The sequence below is a fragment of the Oreochromis niloticus genome, linkage group LG7, assembly GCF_001858045.2.
Source record: "Oreochromis niloticus isolate F11D_XX linkage group LG7, O_niloticus_UMD_NMBU, whole genome shotgun sequence".
NCBI classification, from domain to species: Eukaryota; Metazoa; Chordata; class Actinopteri; order Cichliformes; family Cichlidae; genus Oreochromis; species Oreochromis niloticus.
The window spans coordinates 60,098,940-60,112,993 of NC_031972.2; the positions used below are offsets into that span (position 1 = coordinate 60,098,940).

The 14,054-nt window shown below is 42.6% G+C and overlaps 1 protein-coding gene across 1 annotated transcript in view; it reads left to right on the forward strand.

Moving 5' to 3' along the window:
• Nucleotides 1-12,529: 12,529 nt before the first annotated feature.
• Nucleotides 12,530-14,054, forward strand: part of mob2a (MOB kinase activator 2a) — a 54,190-nt gene continuing 52,665 nt past the window's right edge. The window contains exon 1 of the mRNA XM_005471050.3: nucleotides 12,530-13,311. Coding sequence (XP_005471107.1) covers nucleotides 13,295-13,311 — 17 coding nt within the window. The 5' untranslated portion in view covers nucleotides 12,530-13,294. The remainder of the gene's footprint in view (nucleotides 13,312-14,054) is intronic.

Consider the following 14,054-nt stretch of genomic DNA (forward strand, 5'->3'; position numbering starts at 1 on the left):
AGCAACAAGCTTTGTTCTGGCCAAGAAGAGAGGACGTGTGCTGAGTGTCATCGGTGGTAAGGACATCCAGCTAGCTTAGTTTCGCTTAAAGACAGGAAACAGAGGGAACCAAATAGCCTGGCAACACCCTCAACCACCCTCAGCACTTATAAAAATCACAGCTAAGCATATTCCATGGTTTCATTTGAAGAAAATGGAGTAATACATAAATAAAAGAAAAGCAGGGATTTTTATTAGAGCTGGACAGAGCTCGCTGTTTCTTTGTTTCCAGTTCCTAAGGTGCTTGTTGCTAGCTATGGGTTTATAAAGACATGAGAGCAGTGCCAGTCTTGTTGTCCAAGTAAGAAAGTAGACATGAATGTAAAACATTTTACACTGAAGTACAAAAAAATAACAGATATACATATTTTAAATGCATAAATATAATCTTTTTAGTTTTTCTCACCAACAGATGAAATTACACAAAGGTGACTTTTAGGTGCCTCCATCAGAGATTTTTACCCCACATGGTGACCTGAAGCACACCTTCAGGCAATATACACACTCCCTGAGCCTTAACTAGGAACACTTGTGCAATCTAATGCAACTCAACAAAACAGCTGCACCATAAATTCTACTTTTATGAAACTTGTTTTCAGCTTCAGTTGACAGTAACACAAAAGTGGTGGCATAACTGCAATCTGAGCTGTAAAAAAAAAAGATTCCCTAATATTTTGTCACTACTGAAAATGTGGAAGCCTTGAAACAGCCACAGTGTTGGATTGCACAAGTTCTATATAAAGTTCTTGGTGAGTGTACATGTGTGTCTGAGAACAGGAAAGGGGCATGTTATGCCTCTAAAAAACATCACCCTGTTCTTCCCCGTTTTCCAGATTGACTCACTGTCTGGTATTATGGCTTTGCTTCCTCTTTTTTACTCAGAGCACACACACACACACAAACACACACACACACGACAGGTTCACAGGTCTTTTCCGGCTCGTCTCCTCCTCGGCCTCTTCCTTATCCCTCTGTTTCTGGGAGGCTGACTGGCAAGGGTGCGGTGTTTGCCAATGATGTGATGTGTTTGAACAATGCTTACCTCTAGGGGATGAGACACTGAGATGAGGTAGTGGTGTGTTTGTGCGAGAAAGAAAAAGACAAAGAGAGGCATTGGCCCCAAGAGAATACAGTGTACACGTATGTTACAAAAAACAGCATCCGAATCCATGGGGGGCATTCATCGAGCACCATCGGTGGGGGTTTCACTACAAAAGCAGTTTTGGTTTCATGATGTCATGGTGGAATTCCACGTTGTGCAATCAAGCAACATCTCTCCTGCAAACAAGACATCCCTCTTGAAGCCCCACGATTTGATCTGGTCTAGCCCAAACAACTAATGCGGAAATGAGTGAGGTGAGGAGGAGCGAAGAAGATGGAGCAAATCCTTTCAGCGTGTCCAAACACACAAACAACATGCAAAACCAGATGGCCCTTAGCCTTCAGCACAATGCTGCCTTAATGAGCGTGTCCAATAAGAGACAGGCAGAGGTAATGACATTACCACCATCTCCAGCTGAGTCCCTCTGCTTTTCTTCTCTGAGTGTGTCTCTCTTTTATTGCCATCATGGGAATTCCCCTTGACAAGACCACCGTGGCTATGAAATACACAGTAAAATCCCATTTACTCACTTTCATCCTCCTTGCCACGCTGGTGTGCATATTTATTACCTGGATCACAACAGATAATCCCTTTACAATATGCGCCCTCTAGATGCGTATATGTGTGTGCCTTTGTTTTTCAAGGTGCCCTCAGCTTGTATTATATACGGATCTGCATCTCGGGTAACCTGCTTTGTCTACAGTCTCTTTTCTGTTCTGCTGTAGTCTGCACTTCTTTGCAGGTTTCCTGTTGCGAGTGTGCAGTGTCCTGAAATAGCTTTCAGAGCAATTCCTTTTTTCGTGGTAATTTCTCTGCTTTTTATTTTTTATTTTTTTCATTTATATTTCAACAGCTCTGAGTGCTCCCTTACTTTGCAGATTGTTTAGTAAAACAAATATATGGGAGGGTGAAGGCCAGACAGGCAGCTGGAAAGAATGCAAATAATGTGCATGTGGATAGAAAGTGAGCGTGTGTGTGTGTGTGTGTGTGTGTGTCTAGGTGCGGGATAAAAGTGTGCATATGAAACTTTATTAGGTATGCCTTTGTAGCACTAGTTTGCCCTCAGAAATGCTTAGTTCTTCGTGGCACACACTCAACAAGGTGCTGGAAACAGTACTTAGAGATTTCGGTCCATACTGTCATCACGGCTGATGCAGATTTGTTGGCTGTACATCCATAATGCAAATCTCCCGTTCCACCACATCCCAAAGGTGCAGGAGTTCACTGTTGAATACAGTGAACTCATTGACATGTTCAAGAAGAAAGTTTGAGATGATTTGAGCTTTTGCGACGTGGTGTGTTACGCAGGAAGGAGCCATCAGCAGGTGTCTGCACTGTGGTCATAAAGGGGTGGACATTAGCCAGTAACAATACTCAGGTAGGCTGTAATGTATAAATGATGCTCAGTTGGTACTAAGGAGCCCAAACTAGTCAGCTGGTCAAGAAAACACCACTACCAGCCTGAACAGTTGATACAAAGCTGGGTGGATCCATGTTTTCATATTTACACCAAATTCTGACCCTCCTATCCGAATGTTGCCACAGAGACTGACACAGAGAGAGAACTGTTCCTAACTGGATATTTTCTCTTTTTCTGACCATTCTCTGTAAAGCTTAGCTATAGTTGTGCAGGAAAATCCCATTAAAGTATACCAGCCAGCCTGGCACCAACAACCATCTCAAGTTTAAAACATAGATATTAGAGGTAACAAACAGTTGAATAGGTGTACTCAATAAAGTGGCTGATGAGTGTATGCATTCTTTGGATGTTAGACCGATATCTTATGCATGTATTGCATGCATACATGAGATGTTTTTATACACACACACACACACACACATATATATATATATTTATATTTGGGCAAACCCAACCAGTTTTGTAAGTTGTGTTGATTTGTGTGGTGAAACAGAAGCTGGTCATGACAGAGACATAATGACTGCACAGTAAGCACCAGTGATTTTAGTCTACATCACAATTATGTAAATAGTTGTGAGTCACATTGTGTTTTTCATAATATGCAGGATATCACGTTTAAACAGTACATGACAATCCAGGGCAGTGTATACTCTCTGTGACCAGAGTCAAACCACATAGCACACATAGCAAAGAACAATCAGAGCACTCTGGTTAGCATCTCGGGATAGGAAGTTTATGTGTAAAGCACAAACAGTGGTGCCTTTTTTTTGTTTTTGTTTAAATAAGCACTCAAAGTGGAATATTAGTGTGAAGTAATACAGTAGAAATGGATTCCTGAAGTCTCTCGCAACTCACCACAACTTTTTCCATCTTTGGTTTTATGATGATGTGGTAGAGAGCACAGTTTGAACTCTTTTAATGCAAATCTACATCATCATCAGAGTCATGTCCACAGACCTCTTGTGGGTCATATGGAAGGATCTACTTTGTTTTGTGTGTGCTTTTATTAATGTCTGCTCCTTTCCCTCTGTGTGTGCATAGATAAGTTTGTACATGTTTTATGCAGACAACAAATAGTAGTGACAGTGAAATGTGTGTAAATTAAACATTACATCTGTGAACAGTATGTGCATTAACATGTGCTGCATATGTGTTAGCATGCATGTGTGGGTGAATGATAGCGTGTGTGTCCTCCCTCTCACAGTGGCTGATGGGTACCAGACGTATGCTGAGGGGCTGCCTGGCGCCTGGTCCAGGCCTTCTATATGGAAACAGTTTGGAAGCATTACGTCAGCAATCTACGCCACTCTTTTTTCCGCTTTTCCACTCGTTCACATCCAAAGTGGACTCACGCACGCACATATTTTCACAGAACATGCCCGCTTTCTCTTCCTCTCCTTCTTTTTTATGTGCTTTTTCTTTTGCACACTTTAATCTCAGCCACATACTCATTAGGCTCTTTCCCTGCTCGAAAGTTACGTCAGCAAAGCATTCCGCACTTTTCCACGCGTCACTTAGGATGGCTGACTCCAAACAGCATTTCTTGCCCCCTTTTTTTTTTCCCATGGAAAACTCTTGTCCTTATATAACCCTGTAGTCTGGCAGCCTGCTCGTCCTACTATTTCTCTCTGTCTGACTCCCTCTCCCTAACCTCTCTCTCATCCCTATCCATCTCTCACGCAAGCAGGAGAAAAGTGGAGCTCTTTGGACTGGGAGGCCAGGCAGACTGTGGTAGTTCCCCTCTGGTCTATACCAGGCCAGCAGCAGCCTTGGTACAAACATATGTGTCCAGTGTCCCTTTCTGCTGTTCCCCTCATGCAGTCTTGAGGGCCATCATGAACGGGCCTTCATTTCTACATGAGTTACAACTCACCACTGTGAAATGAGCTAAATAAATGAACACAGGGAGATCATTAGTTTCTTAAGCAACAGGCGTGTGTCTGTGTGTGAAGCCTGTGGTGAGGAGGAATCCCTGGTTGGCTCAGAGGCTCAGCAGGCCTCAGGTAATCCAGCCTAATGCAGTTAGTGTTGTCATGGCCACCTGTGTATTACAGCCTGCAGCGTTACAGCAAGACAAGAGGGGGTGTCTAGACAGGCAAATCACTGGAAAAAGAAAGGCTGTGAGGGACACGCTGCGCTGTCTGGAGCCTTTGATATCAATAAGAGTAAAAGTGCTTACAGAAATGCGTCATGGTAACAATCATGCATCCACCTGGGTGATTTTCTTAGGCTACAGAGACAGGTTCAGTATAAGTTGCATCTATAGTGGAGCTGGAGTGTGGTTGAGTGATGAGGGGCTTGCATATATGCGCACACAACAGCAGCAGAAAGCAGACACTGGGCCTTGATTACTCATTCAGGTGTTGTGTAACTGACTGCTGCCACCTACTGCTGGCTGCTAGTCAACCTCAGCAGCTCCACTTTTGTCCCCTGACAGGAAGGTGAGAGGCGATCAATATTTTTGTTCCACTAGTGAAGCCAGCAGCAGATTGAATCTACATCAGCCCGTTGGGCCTCAGGTTTCCCACAGTTTCTGCTTTCTGAAATGAAACGAAATGAGAATGAGAGACGGAAAGTCTATCTTCATTTCCTCTCCGTACATACCACGTGTGTGAGCAAAGCAACTCTTCATCACTGTAAATGAGCATGTGTATGTATGCTCAATGTGCTGACTGAAGCAGCTGGTGCTGCTGACATCTGTCTCTGTCTTTCAGTAGAACAAACTGCAACTCTCTCTCTCTTTCACCACATCAGCCCCATCAGCACTCTGCCCTGCTCCAAACCCCATCAGCATGTCAACACACACACACACACACAGATACACACACAGGCTAGTCAGCAGCACACAGCGTGTACCCCATATCTCAGCATCCGCACCTCCAAAAACCACATCCTGGACCACCACAGAAGAAGACAGTGCTTCAGGTGGATGTGGTTCCACTTATTTCAGACACTGCATCATCCCACTGAGAGCCAAAAATAAACAAAAATAGTTGCACAGAGTACAGACCACAGTATGCAAGACTGGTTCAGTATCCCAACTGAGCCTTTACTTACTCTACTATACTGTACCCACAGTGGTCTGCAGGTATTGTGTTTAGCCTTTTTTTTAAATGGTCTTTAGTTACTGAACCTCAGCCTTTTATCTTTATTCATGCAATCCTTACTGAATCAGTAAATCTGAGCGTCAACAGGTATACACTTTGCTGACTTTTACATCAGATTTAAAATGCAGGCCTTTGTCTTTTCACACAACACCCAATCTGAATGGGACCTCTTTTATGGTCAGCGGGGTGGATAAAAGGGAACTGCTTTCAAATACTTTCAATTTGAACTTTGTGACTTTTCTTGGTTGGGTAGAAAACACACTATTGTTGTATTGTAGCTGAACATTTTCATTACTGTTTCTGAACAATTTTATTGGTTTTGTAAATAATATTTACAGTCTGACTACATCATTTTTATTGAGAAAAAAATGTGACCTACTTTTTAGAGCTGGGTTAAGAGTAAACAACACAGTGATGACAATACCTCACATGTAGTGAGTGTTCCATATTTAGAGGCATTTTCTGTTGATTACAGCTCTGGAATTTAGAGCAAAAATCCCAAAATTCTGACTGTAAACACTGGTGCACGTAATTAGACCCGTTGCTTGGGGAGGACAGCTTTAACAATCACAGAGACACGATGACTTGTATGTTGCTAAGACAAAGACGGAATATCTCACTCTGTGGACTGCTTGCTGCTGACACTCAGTATTTGTGGCTGCTGCTCTGTTATCATTTCTCCTCTCTCTGCCCATGACCTCAGAGCCACATGCAAGTTATTTCTGTTGACTTGCTTCTGGCTGAAAATGACTTCATGTCTGATTTGCTAGAAACAGAGAGGGGGAGGGGGGGCTGCATCACTGTGGTCATGGAAAATTTACTGCATTAAAACAGCATGATTTGACTGCTCTGAAGACGAGTCGCTCTGGGTTTAACGTACCGGAGGCAAAACTGTGCAGCAAGTGCAGCTTTTTCTTTTTGAAAATCCCAAATTAGTTTCAGAGTCTTGGGTCAAACAGTCTCCTGGTTAAACTTCTGTCCTCTTTTAGAATCACAACAGCATGAATTTAGTCTGAGAGAGTCACATCCACCTTCTGCTTCTCCACCCCCTCCACCTCTGTCCATCTTTAAAGCATCGGCACACTGGAGCCAGGTAGGTCTGCAGACATGAGTAATGTGGCTAAGACTGACTCACGCACTAAGACATCAGCCGTCAGTGTGGAGCCAGCAATGACACAAGCACTACAGCAAACACACACACACATCATATACTGAAAAGACACACAGGCAGACAGACTTGGCGGTGCCGACGTTTTGAAACCCAGTCATGCAAACAGCCATTATCATCACCTTATGTTATGTGATCATTATTGAGAAACTGAAAATTAATCCATCGGTGATATGAGATCAGCCTGCTAACAGTAAACATGTCTTACACAACCACACACACACACTCACACACTCACATGCACACTGTATCCAACTGAGGGGATGTTTACCTATTTCAACATAAATATTTCTGCAGTTCTGCTATTAAAGGTTCACAAACAAATTATCCTGAGGTTACATAAGTCTGATTTAAAAAGATTCCAAAACAAACTGAGTTTAACTTGCAGGTTTCATTTGAGTTTCTTTTAGATTCAAGAATGAATCAAGTGTCTTTTTGCAATCAAGCACCTCCAAGCAGAACATACTTTTAGTTCTTTAGTAGGCAAAATAGTGTTGTAATAAAGCTAAAAAAAACTCACATCTGCATACGCCTCATTGAATCTATTAAGCATTTATTATTCATGCAAGAGTAATGTGAGGTGTCTCCGTTTTAATGCCTCCTAATGGCTTTTTGAGTTACTGCTGCCAGCTATGAATAAATCATATCAGTCATGGCGCAGCTTCACTCACCCTGCAGCACTGAGCTGATCTATAGGTATGTGTGCTTGTGTGTGCGAGCTTTCACAATAATCTTATTTTCGATCCCAAAAAAAGCTTTAAAGTTTTTGAAAAAGAAAGAGGCCCAAGTCCAAGCTCGGTTGTTTAAGTCTACCAGTAAAAATGGCCATGTTTTGGTTGATCCTGAGTTCTGAAGAGTCAGCACTGTGTGATCATTACAACATGCTGTGATCGGGAAACAAATGTATGGAGCTACAGCAGGTGTACAACTTAAAAGGAAAGCAACAGCACAATGCAGCCACTACAACATATCTTTTTCATGATCAGAAGTACTTGGGTCACCCTGATAGTTAATAAGTAAACCTGTGTTTCCTTATTTTTTGTATGTAAATAGGTGTTTTGTAATACATTGCAAGGTGTAATATATATTCTACTACCTGTATTTAATATGCAAGTTATAATAAACCACAAACAAGATCACAGGTTTATTTTAAAACTGACTATAACAAACTCAGCAAAGATGGTATTTAAAGTAGGATTGATCTTGGATTGTATTACGTTGAATAGTTGCTGTTTTTATTGCATTTGCTGACTGTATGTCTAAGATTAGGCATGACGCACTGGGTACGGCTGCAGATCTCTTTCATCCACCGTACTGGCCGGGGTGCTGTGCAATGGGAACATATCGACCCCCTGGCTGACTCTGTATCGACGAGTGGATGGATTTCAGGAAATGACCTTGGCTAACTCAGACGAGCACCTGACCAGAGCCCAGCTCATTTTCCCACAGAGCACATCTCTGGCACAACCTGCTTCTCTGAAGTCAAGCTGGAGGTCATACCCTTGAAAGAGGTAAACATGGTTCACTGAACACCTGAGGTCACTGCAGACTGAGGTTCATTCACAGTGGTATGCTGAAGTATTGTCATGAATTTTACAATGGCAGTGTGCTATAAACATGGTTTATGTTTCTGTTTATTTTGCATTAAAGGAGATGGTGCACATTAGGTAACATGAACACTTGGTTAAATCATGTAACTGTGCGAGATTTAGCAGTACAGGCTAACTTTCAGGAGCATGTTGCTGGCAGGTTGACATTTGTATATGACTAATAAATAACGTATGCATGGAGTCATGTGAAAAAGAAAGGTTTTTCACTGTGTTTCCTCCATGACACAGCAGGTTATAGAATCACCTTTAGCAGTAATAACTTAGAGTAATTGTTTTCTTTATGACTTTATCAGTCTCTCATATCTTTATGGAGGAATTTGGGCCCATTCTGCTTTACAATGTTGCTTCAGTTCACTGACATTTGTGGGCATTTGTTTGTGCGTAGCTCACTTACACAAGTTCCACAGCATTTCAGTCAGTGTGAGGTCTGGACATCAGCTGGGCATTGCAGCATCTTGATTCTTTTCTTTGTCAGTCATTCTGTTGTAAATTTGCTGCTGTGCTTGGGATCGTTGTCCTGTTGCATGACCCCATTTGAAACTTGCTTTATCTCTCAGATGAATGGCCTCACATTTGACCCTAGAACACTTTGCCATACAGAGGAGTTTATGGTCGACTCAAGGTGCGTGCAAGGTACCCAAGTCCCGTGGCTGCTCACATACAGACACAAAGTCACATGCACACCATTACAAAAGGGTACACAAGTAGCGAAAACACTAGTTTTCACAACTTGATGACATGTTTGATTATTCAGTAACCAGTGTTTTAGTTTAAGAGTTGTTGATATTCCAGGTAAGTGCTGCTCGATTAGCAAAGCCTGATGGCCAAAAGTTATTTTACAGTTCCCTCTAGAAAACACTCTTTATATCTGTGGGTGTGTTTTTATTTAATGAACTGAGAAGAGGAGGGGGCATACTGTAAAGAATATCTGCAAATGTTTCCCCAGTTCAAAAAACTGTTTTTGGCAAAAAAAATCAGTTAAAATGTGACTTTAAAAAACATCTAATGTTTCTTCTGCTGCAGTGCACAGATTAAGTATTAATCTTTTTTTTTTTGCCTGTCCCGTTTGGTTCTTTAGCCATCAGAATTATTATCTGAAGACAAAGAAAAATGGATTTACTTTACCATGTGGATCATCATGGCCTTGCCATATTGGTCCATTTGATTGACCTATGTTATTATTATTTATTTATTTTATTTTCAGTAGTTACAGACGGGACAGACATGACTGGGGGATAGGAAAGAAAGAAAGAAAGAAAGAAAGAAAGAAAGAAAGAAAGAAAGAAAGAAAGAAAGCGAGCGGAGGAATGAAAAGAGGGGAGGGGAAGAAAAAAATCAGCTGGATCACCTGTTGAGAAAAAAAAAGAAAACAAGCAAAAAAGGGAGCAACATAATAAACACAACACCATCGCAATATCTAGCTAAGTGTAAATAACAGTAGATACTAAATATTGAATGTTGTTGTGCAGCACACAAGACCGACAGCGCACAATGTGCTTTGAGGTAGCAGCCAAGAAAAGGTAAAGTTTGTGTCTGTGAGCACCCGTGTGTGTACACCTGGGTGGATGAGCGCGCTTGTATTCAAAAGGTTTCTCCATGTAACGATCTGCTAGGGGGGTGTGGGGAGCCACAGCCCCGTCCCCCAGGTCATGAAGCAGGCATGGAGGAGATCCAGGCCTCAGACATCCATAGGCCCCCTGAGTGCGAGAGCCCAAGGAGGATCATCGGAGGAACAACCTCCTGGGAAGAGCTGAGGAGGGCCCCAGTGAACTTTAATTAATTAATTAAAACAGACTAGATGTCAACCAGATACATCAAACATTTAGAACAGATATTTTGACTACATAAGCATTTCCCTATGAATTTCCCTATAAAAGTGCACGCATGTTATCATTTGTTCAGCTTATAATAATTAGCATGAGATCCCAGTATTTTCTCCCCAGTTAACTGAAGGCAAACTGGATTTTGTGTCTAATTCTGCAAACAATGACACAATATTTTGGAAAATTCACAGGATAATCCAGAGTTTTGGAAGCTTTTATAAGGAATTGTCTGACTGGCAGAAGTATTGTGTATCTCTAGAAATTAAGCTTTGAAAAGGCGAGTCTGGTGTATGTTTAAAAGAGACTTCCTCTCTGTGTCGTGCTTGTGCTTTGTGTTGCTAACAATCCCAAACACTGGATCAGCTGATTCCAAACTGTAGCGTCAACAAGCATCCCACACCTCCCTCGCGTGGCCTTCAATGGAATTACACGTGTTTTGAACTACTCATCAGCTTTTTGTCAATCAATACAGAAACTCCGCCCCACACCGAATCGATTGGTGGCCAGCTGGACGCTGGAGCGTCAACGAACCAATCGTGTGGATCTGCCTGCTGTTAACAGGGCTCCTGTTCTGAATGCCCTCTCTGTCGCCTGTGTGATACTGTTATTTATAGACGCCCGAGGATGCATAGTGGAGCATGACAGAGGAAGGGAAGGAATAGGAAGCAAAGGGAGGCTGATACAGACGGAGGAGGATGAGGAGGGGAGAGTTAAGGGCTGATGACGGCTATACGTCTTGCTCTAATGATGTCTCAGATAGGAGGCAGCAGGGCTGCAGTCCTTTTTACAGAGCAAAGTACATATTGATGTCATTTTTTTTCCAAAATGCATCTGTCTGATCGATGCTTTTCTTTAAGAGGAAAATGGTGGGGAAAGAATGAGAAGAAATTGACTAAGGAAAAGCTAGTGAAGGGGAAAGTCTGGTGCATGGTGAATTATAATGAAACATATATCCTGTTATAAGACAAGCAGGTTTAAAAATGGCAATTAACTACCACTGTGCAAAACAAAACTGGTCTGTAAATAACAATTACTGTTATTCTAATTAAAAATAAAAAACACTTTTTGACCCAATTCTTTGAAACTGGAATAAAAATAAATAAAACGAGTTTTCCAAATGATTTAAAAACAGAGAACAGGAGATATTATTCATCTATGATTTTTTTTAGACTGCAGGTCTTCACATTAGAGAAGTGCTAACAGCTGAAATATCACTAGACATAAAACACAGTTTCTGTGGGAGGACAATCTGTTTCAGAGAGCTAACAGAGCTTTATAACTAAGAACATAGCCAGTGATACACTGCTCATTACTGTAGCTGCCTGGCTGGACAGGTTCACAGTGAAAGGTCAGCATGTATGAATTGCTTCCTATTGAGATGTATGGCCCCCAGCAGCATTTATAGGAAGAGCTCTTCCTATGTGTGTTATAAGAATGAAAACACTATGGACAGAAAGATTTCCCCATAGACTTTTATGAGTTATCTCATGCTGGATAAATATCTGACCACAGATAAATGAAAAGACTGATTCTTGTAAAAGAATAAAGCACAACCGAGGTTTAAGCATGCAGGTATGATAACACAAACGAATAGCATTATTGGTTCCAATAATACCCAACCTGCTTTTGTTGACCTGCTGGCAGCTGCATGCTTGGTAATCCAGTTTCATGACAAAGGATCTTCATTTCCAAGCTGGGTCATTTCATCTTAAATCACTATGGTCCTTCTGCTTGGCCATCTCTGATTTGACCAAAAATTCTATGTTCCAAAGTTTGGATACACATAATAGTTGTCGTGAAATTTGATGCATAGTTATATGTATATATGTATATATATATATATATATGTGTGTGTGTGTGTGTGTGTGTGTGTGTGGTATGTATATTTAAATATATTTTGTGCATTAAATACTTTTGAAGATATTTACAAATGGTTGTCTCACAATAACTGAGAACTTAATTTTGATCTGTAATTATTTTTTTGTACGCAAGTATAGCAATTTTCCCCATAAAGAGGTGCATATATTTAATTATTTTCTCACTTATAATAAGAGTACCATCTAGAAAGTCCACAGTTTTGTTCTGTAATATTTTTTAATTGTTTGGCTTGTCATCTTTGCTCAATCCAGAATTAAAGCTGAATAAATGAAAAAACAAAATCGCAAATGGCTGAGCAGAAGGCCCACGCTGACTTGACATGAACGATCCAACTGGGAGTCACTAACCTAGAATAAAATGGCAAGTGTCTTTACTTTGTGTTATAACGCCCAAGCCCGCTAAGATCCACATCCACAGGACGGTAATCGTTCCATTAGCGCGTGAACGTGTTTGGTGTTGGATTTGTCTTCGTTGCGTGATCACGCCAAACCAACCGGTTTTACCCCCACTATTTTTAATTCCCCAACTACATATCCCATTGCATCTGCGTTCACACGCATTTTACGCACAAGAGACAGAGTGGGTCGGGTCTGTGTTTACTTCCGGACTCCGATTTAGACTTCGTTCAGAAAGCAGCAGCAGCTCCAGTGAAGGTTCAGGCTGGCAGCTAGCACAGTGGCCATACAAGGCTTCATGACAGAGGTTACCGGTCTGACCAGCGACATCCCAGTGGTCAAGTCTAACGCGGCGCTACTGAATACTGGACACACCGCGACGCAAGACAGACTCGCACTGCTGCTCTCCTCTCCTCATCTTGCCTTCGTGCTCAAAGTCACTCAATGCTTCAATCCCGCTACCAGCTAACAGACTGATCCGACTGTGTTCCTGCCGCTTCATGATCCGAGCTAACTGGGGGATCAAAACAAGAACAATCGCTTGAAGTTCAAGCGGCGTTTGCGTTTGAGCGGCCGGGATCCATCGACTGGGAAGAGACGCGGGCCCCGCGGGGAAAGAGCAACAGGACTCGGGGGGCCAGTCAGCTAGTGTAGCGAGGGTGGTGGCTGGATAAACTAGGGGGTTGCCTCCAGCTCCTGGTGGATTTATCCCCTGCCAGCTAACATTAGCTAAGCTAGCCACAAACAGCACCATGGATTGGTTAATGGGGTGAGTACAGACAGCTAACTTGCCTAGCTATAGCATCCTCTCTTATGTGACAGGTCAGCTGCGCAGTCTTTCTGATGCTGCCTGCAAATTCCCTTCTCTGCAGCTGACACCACAGGAGTCGGCGTTATGCAGGTGCGCTGTCGTGTTCAACAGTGTTAAATTCTCGCTTTAATCTGTGTGTAAACGGTTGGCGTGTTGCTTAGCTTAGCTTCGCTCCGGCGAGGCTAGCAAAGCTGGCAACGGTTAACCGGCCTCATGATAGCGTTACCCAGGGCCAGGTGGTATTTTTCGGCATCTCTTCGGCCCGCAGATAACTAGCCAAGGATGGCAGCTCCCGGAGTAGGTCGTGATAATATTGCTATACATGGCAGTTTACTGGACGCTGACCTCATTGCTGAGGTGATGGACTTTAGGTTAGCGGCTTGTCAGCGCTGCTAACGCGGCTATGAGCGGTTTCCCTTATTTCCCAGCGCAAGGTGCGCTGGTCGCTTTGACGGAGGGGAACCGCTGCTAGCAGTCGTGCTAACTTGTCTAATGTGCAACCTTTGAGGCACAGCAGAGGTTCTGGTTTTAGAGAGGAAGCTCGCCGATGGAGAATGTGTGTGCACCGTGCACATCTTGAAGCACAGCGTGTATGTTTTTGTCAGCGAAGTGAAGCGCGCAGGGATTTCTAGGGCGTTTGTGTAGTTTTCTGCCTTGATGTAGCGGTTGACACCTGACAGAGGTTGGTGATGCTGTTAAAG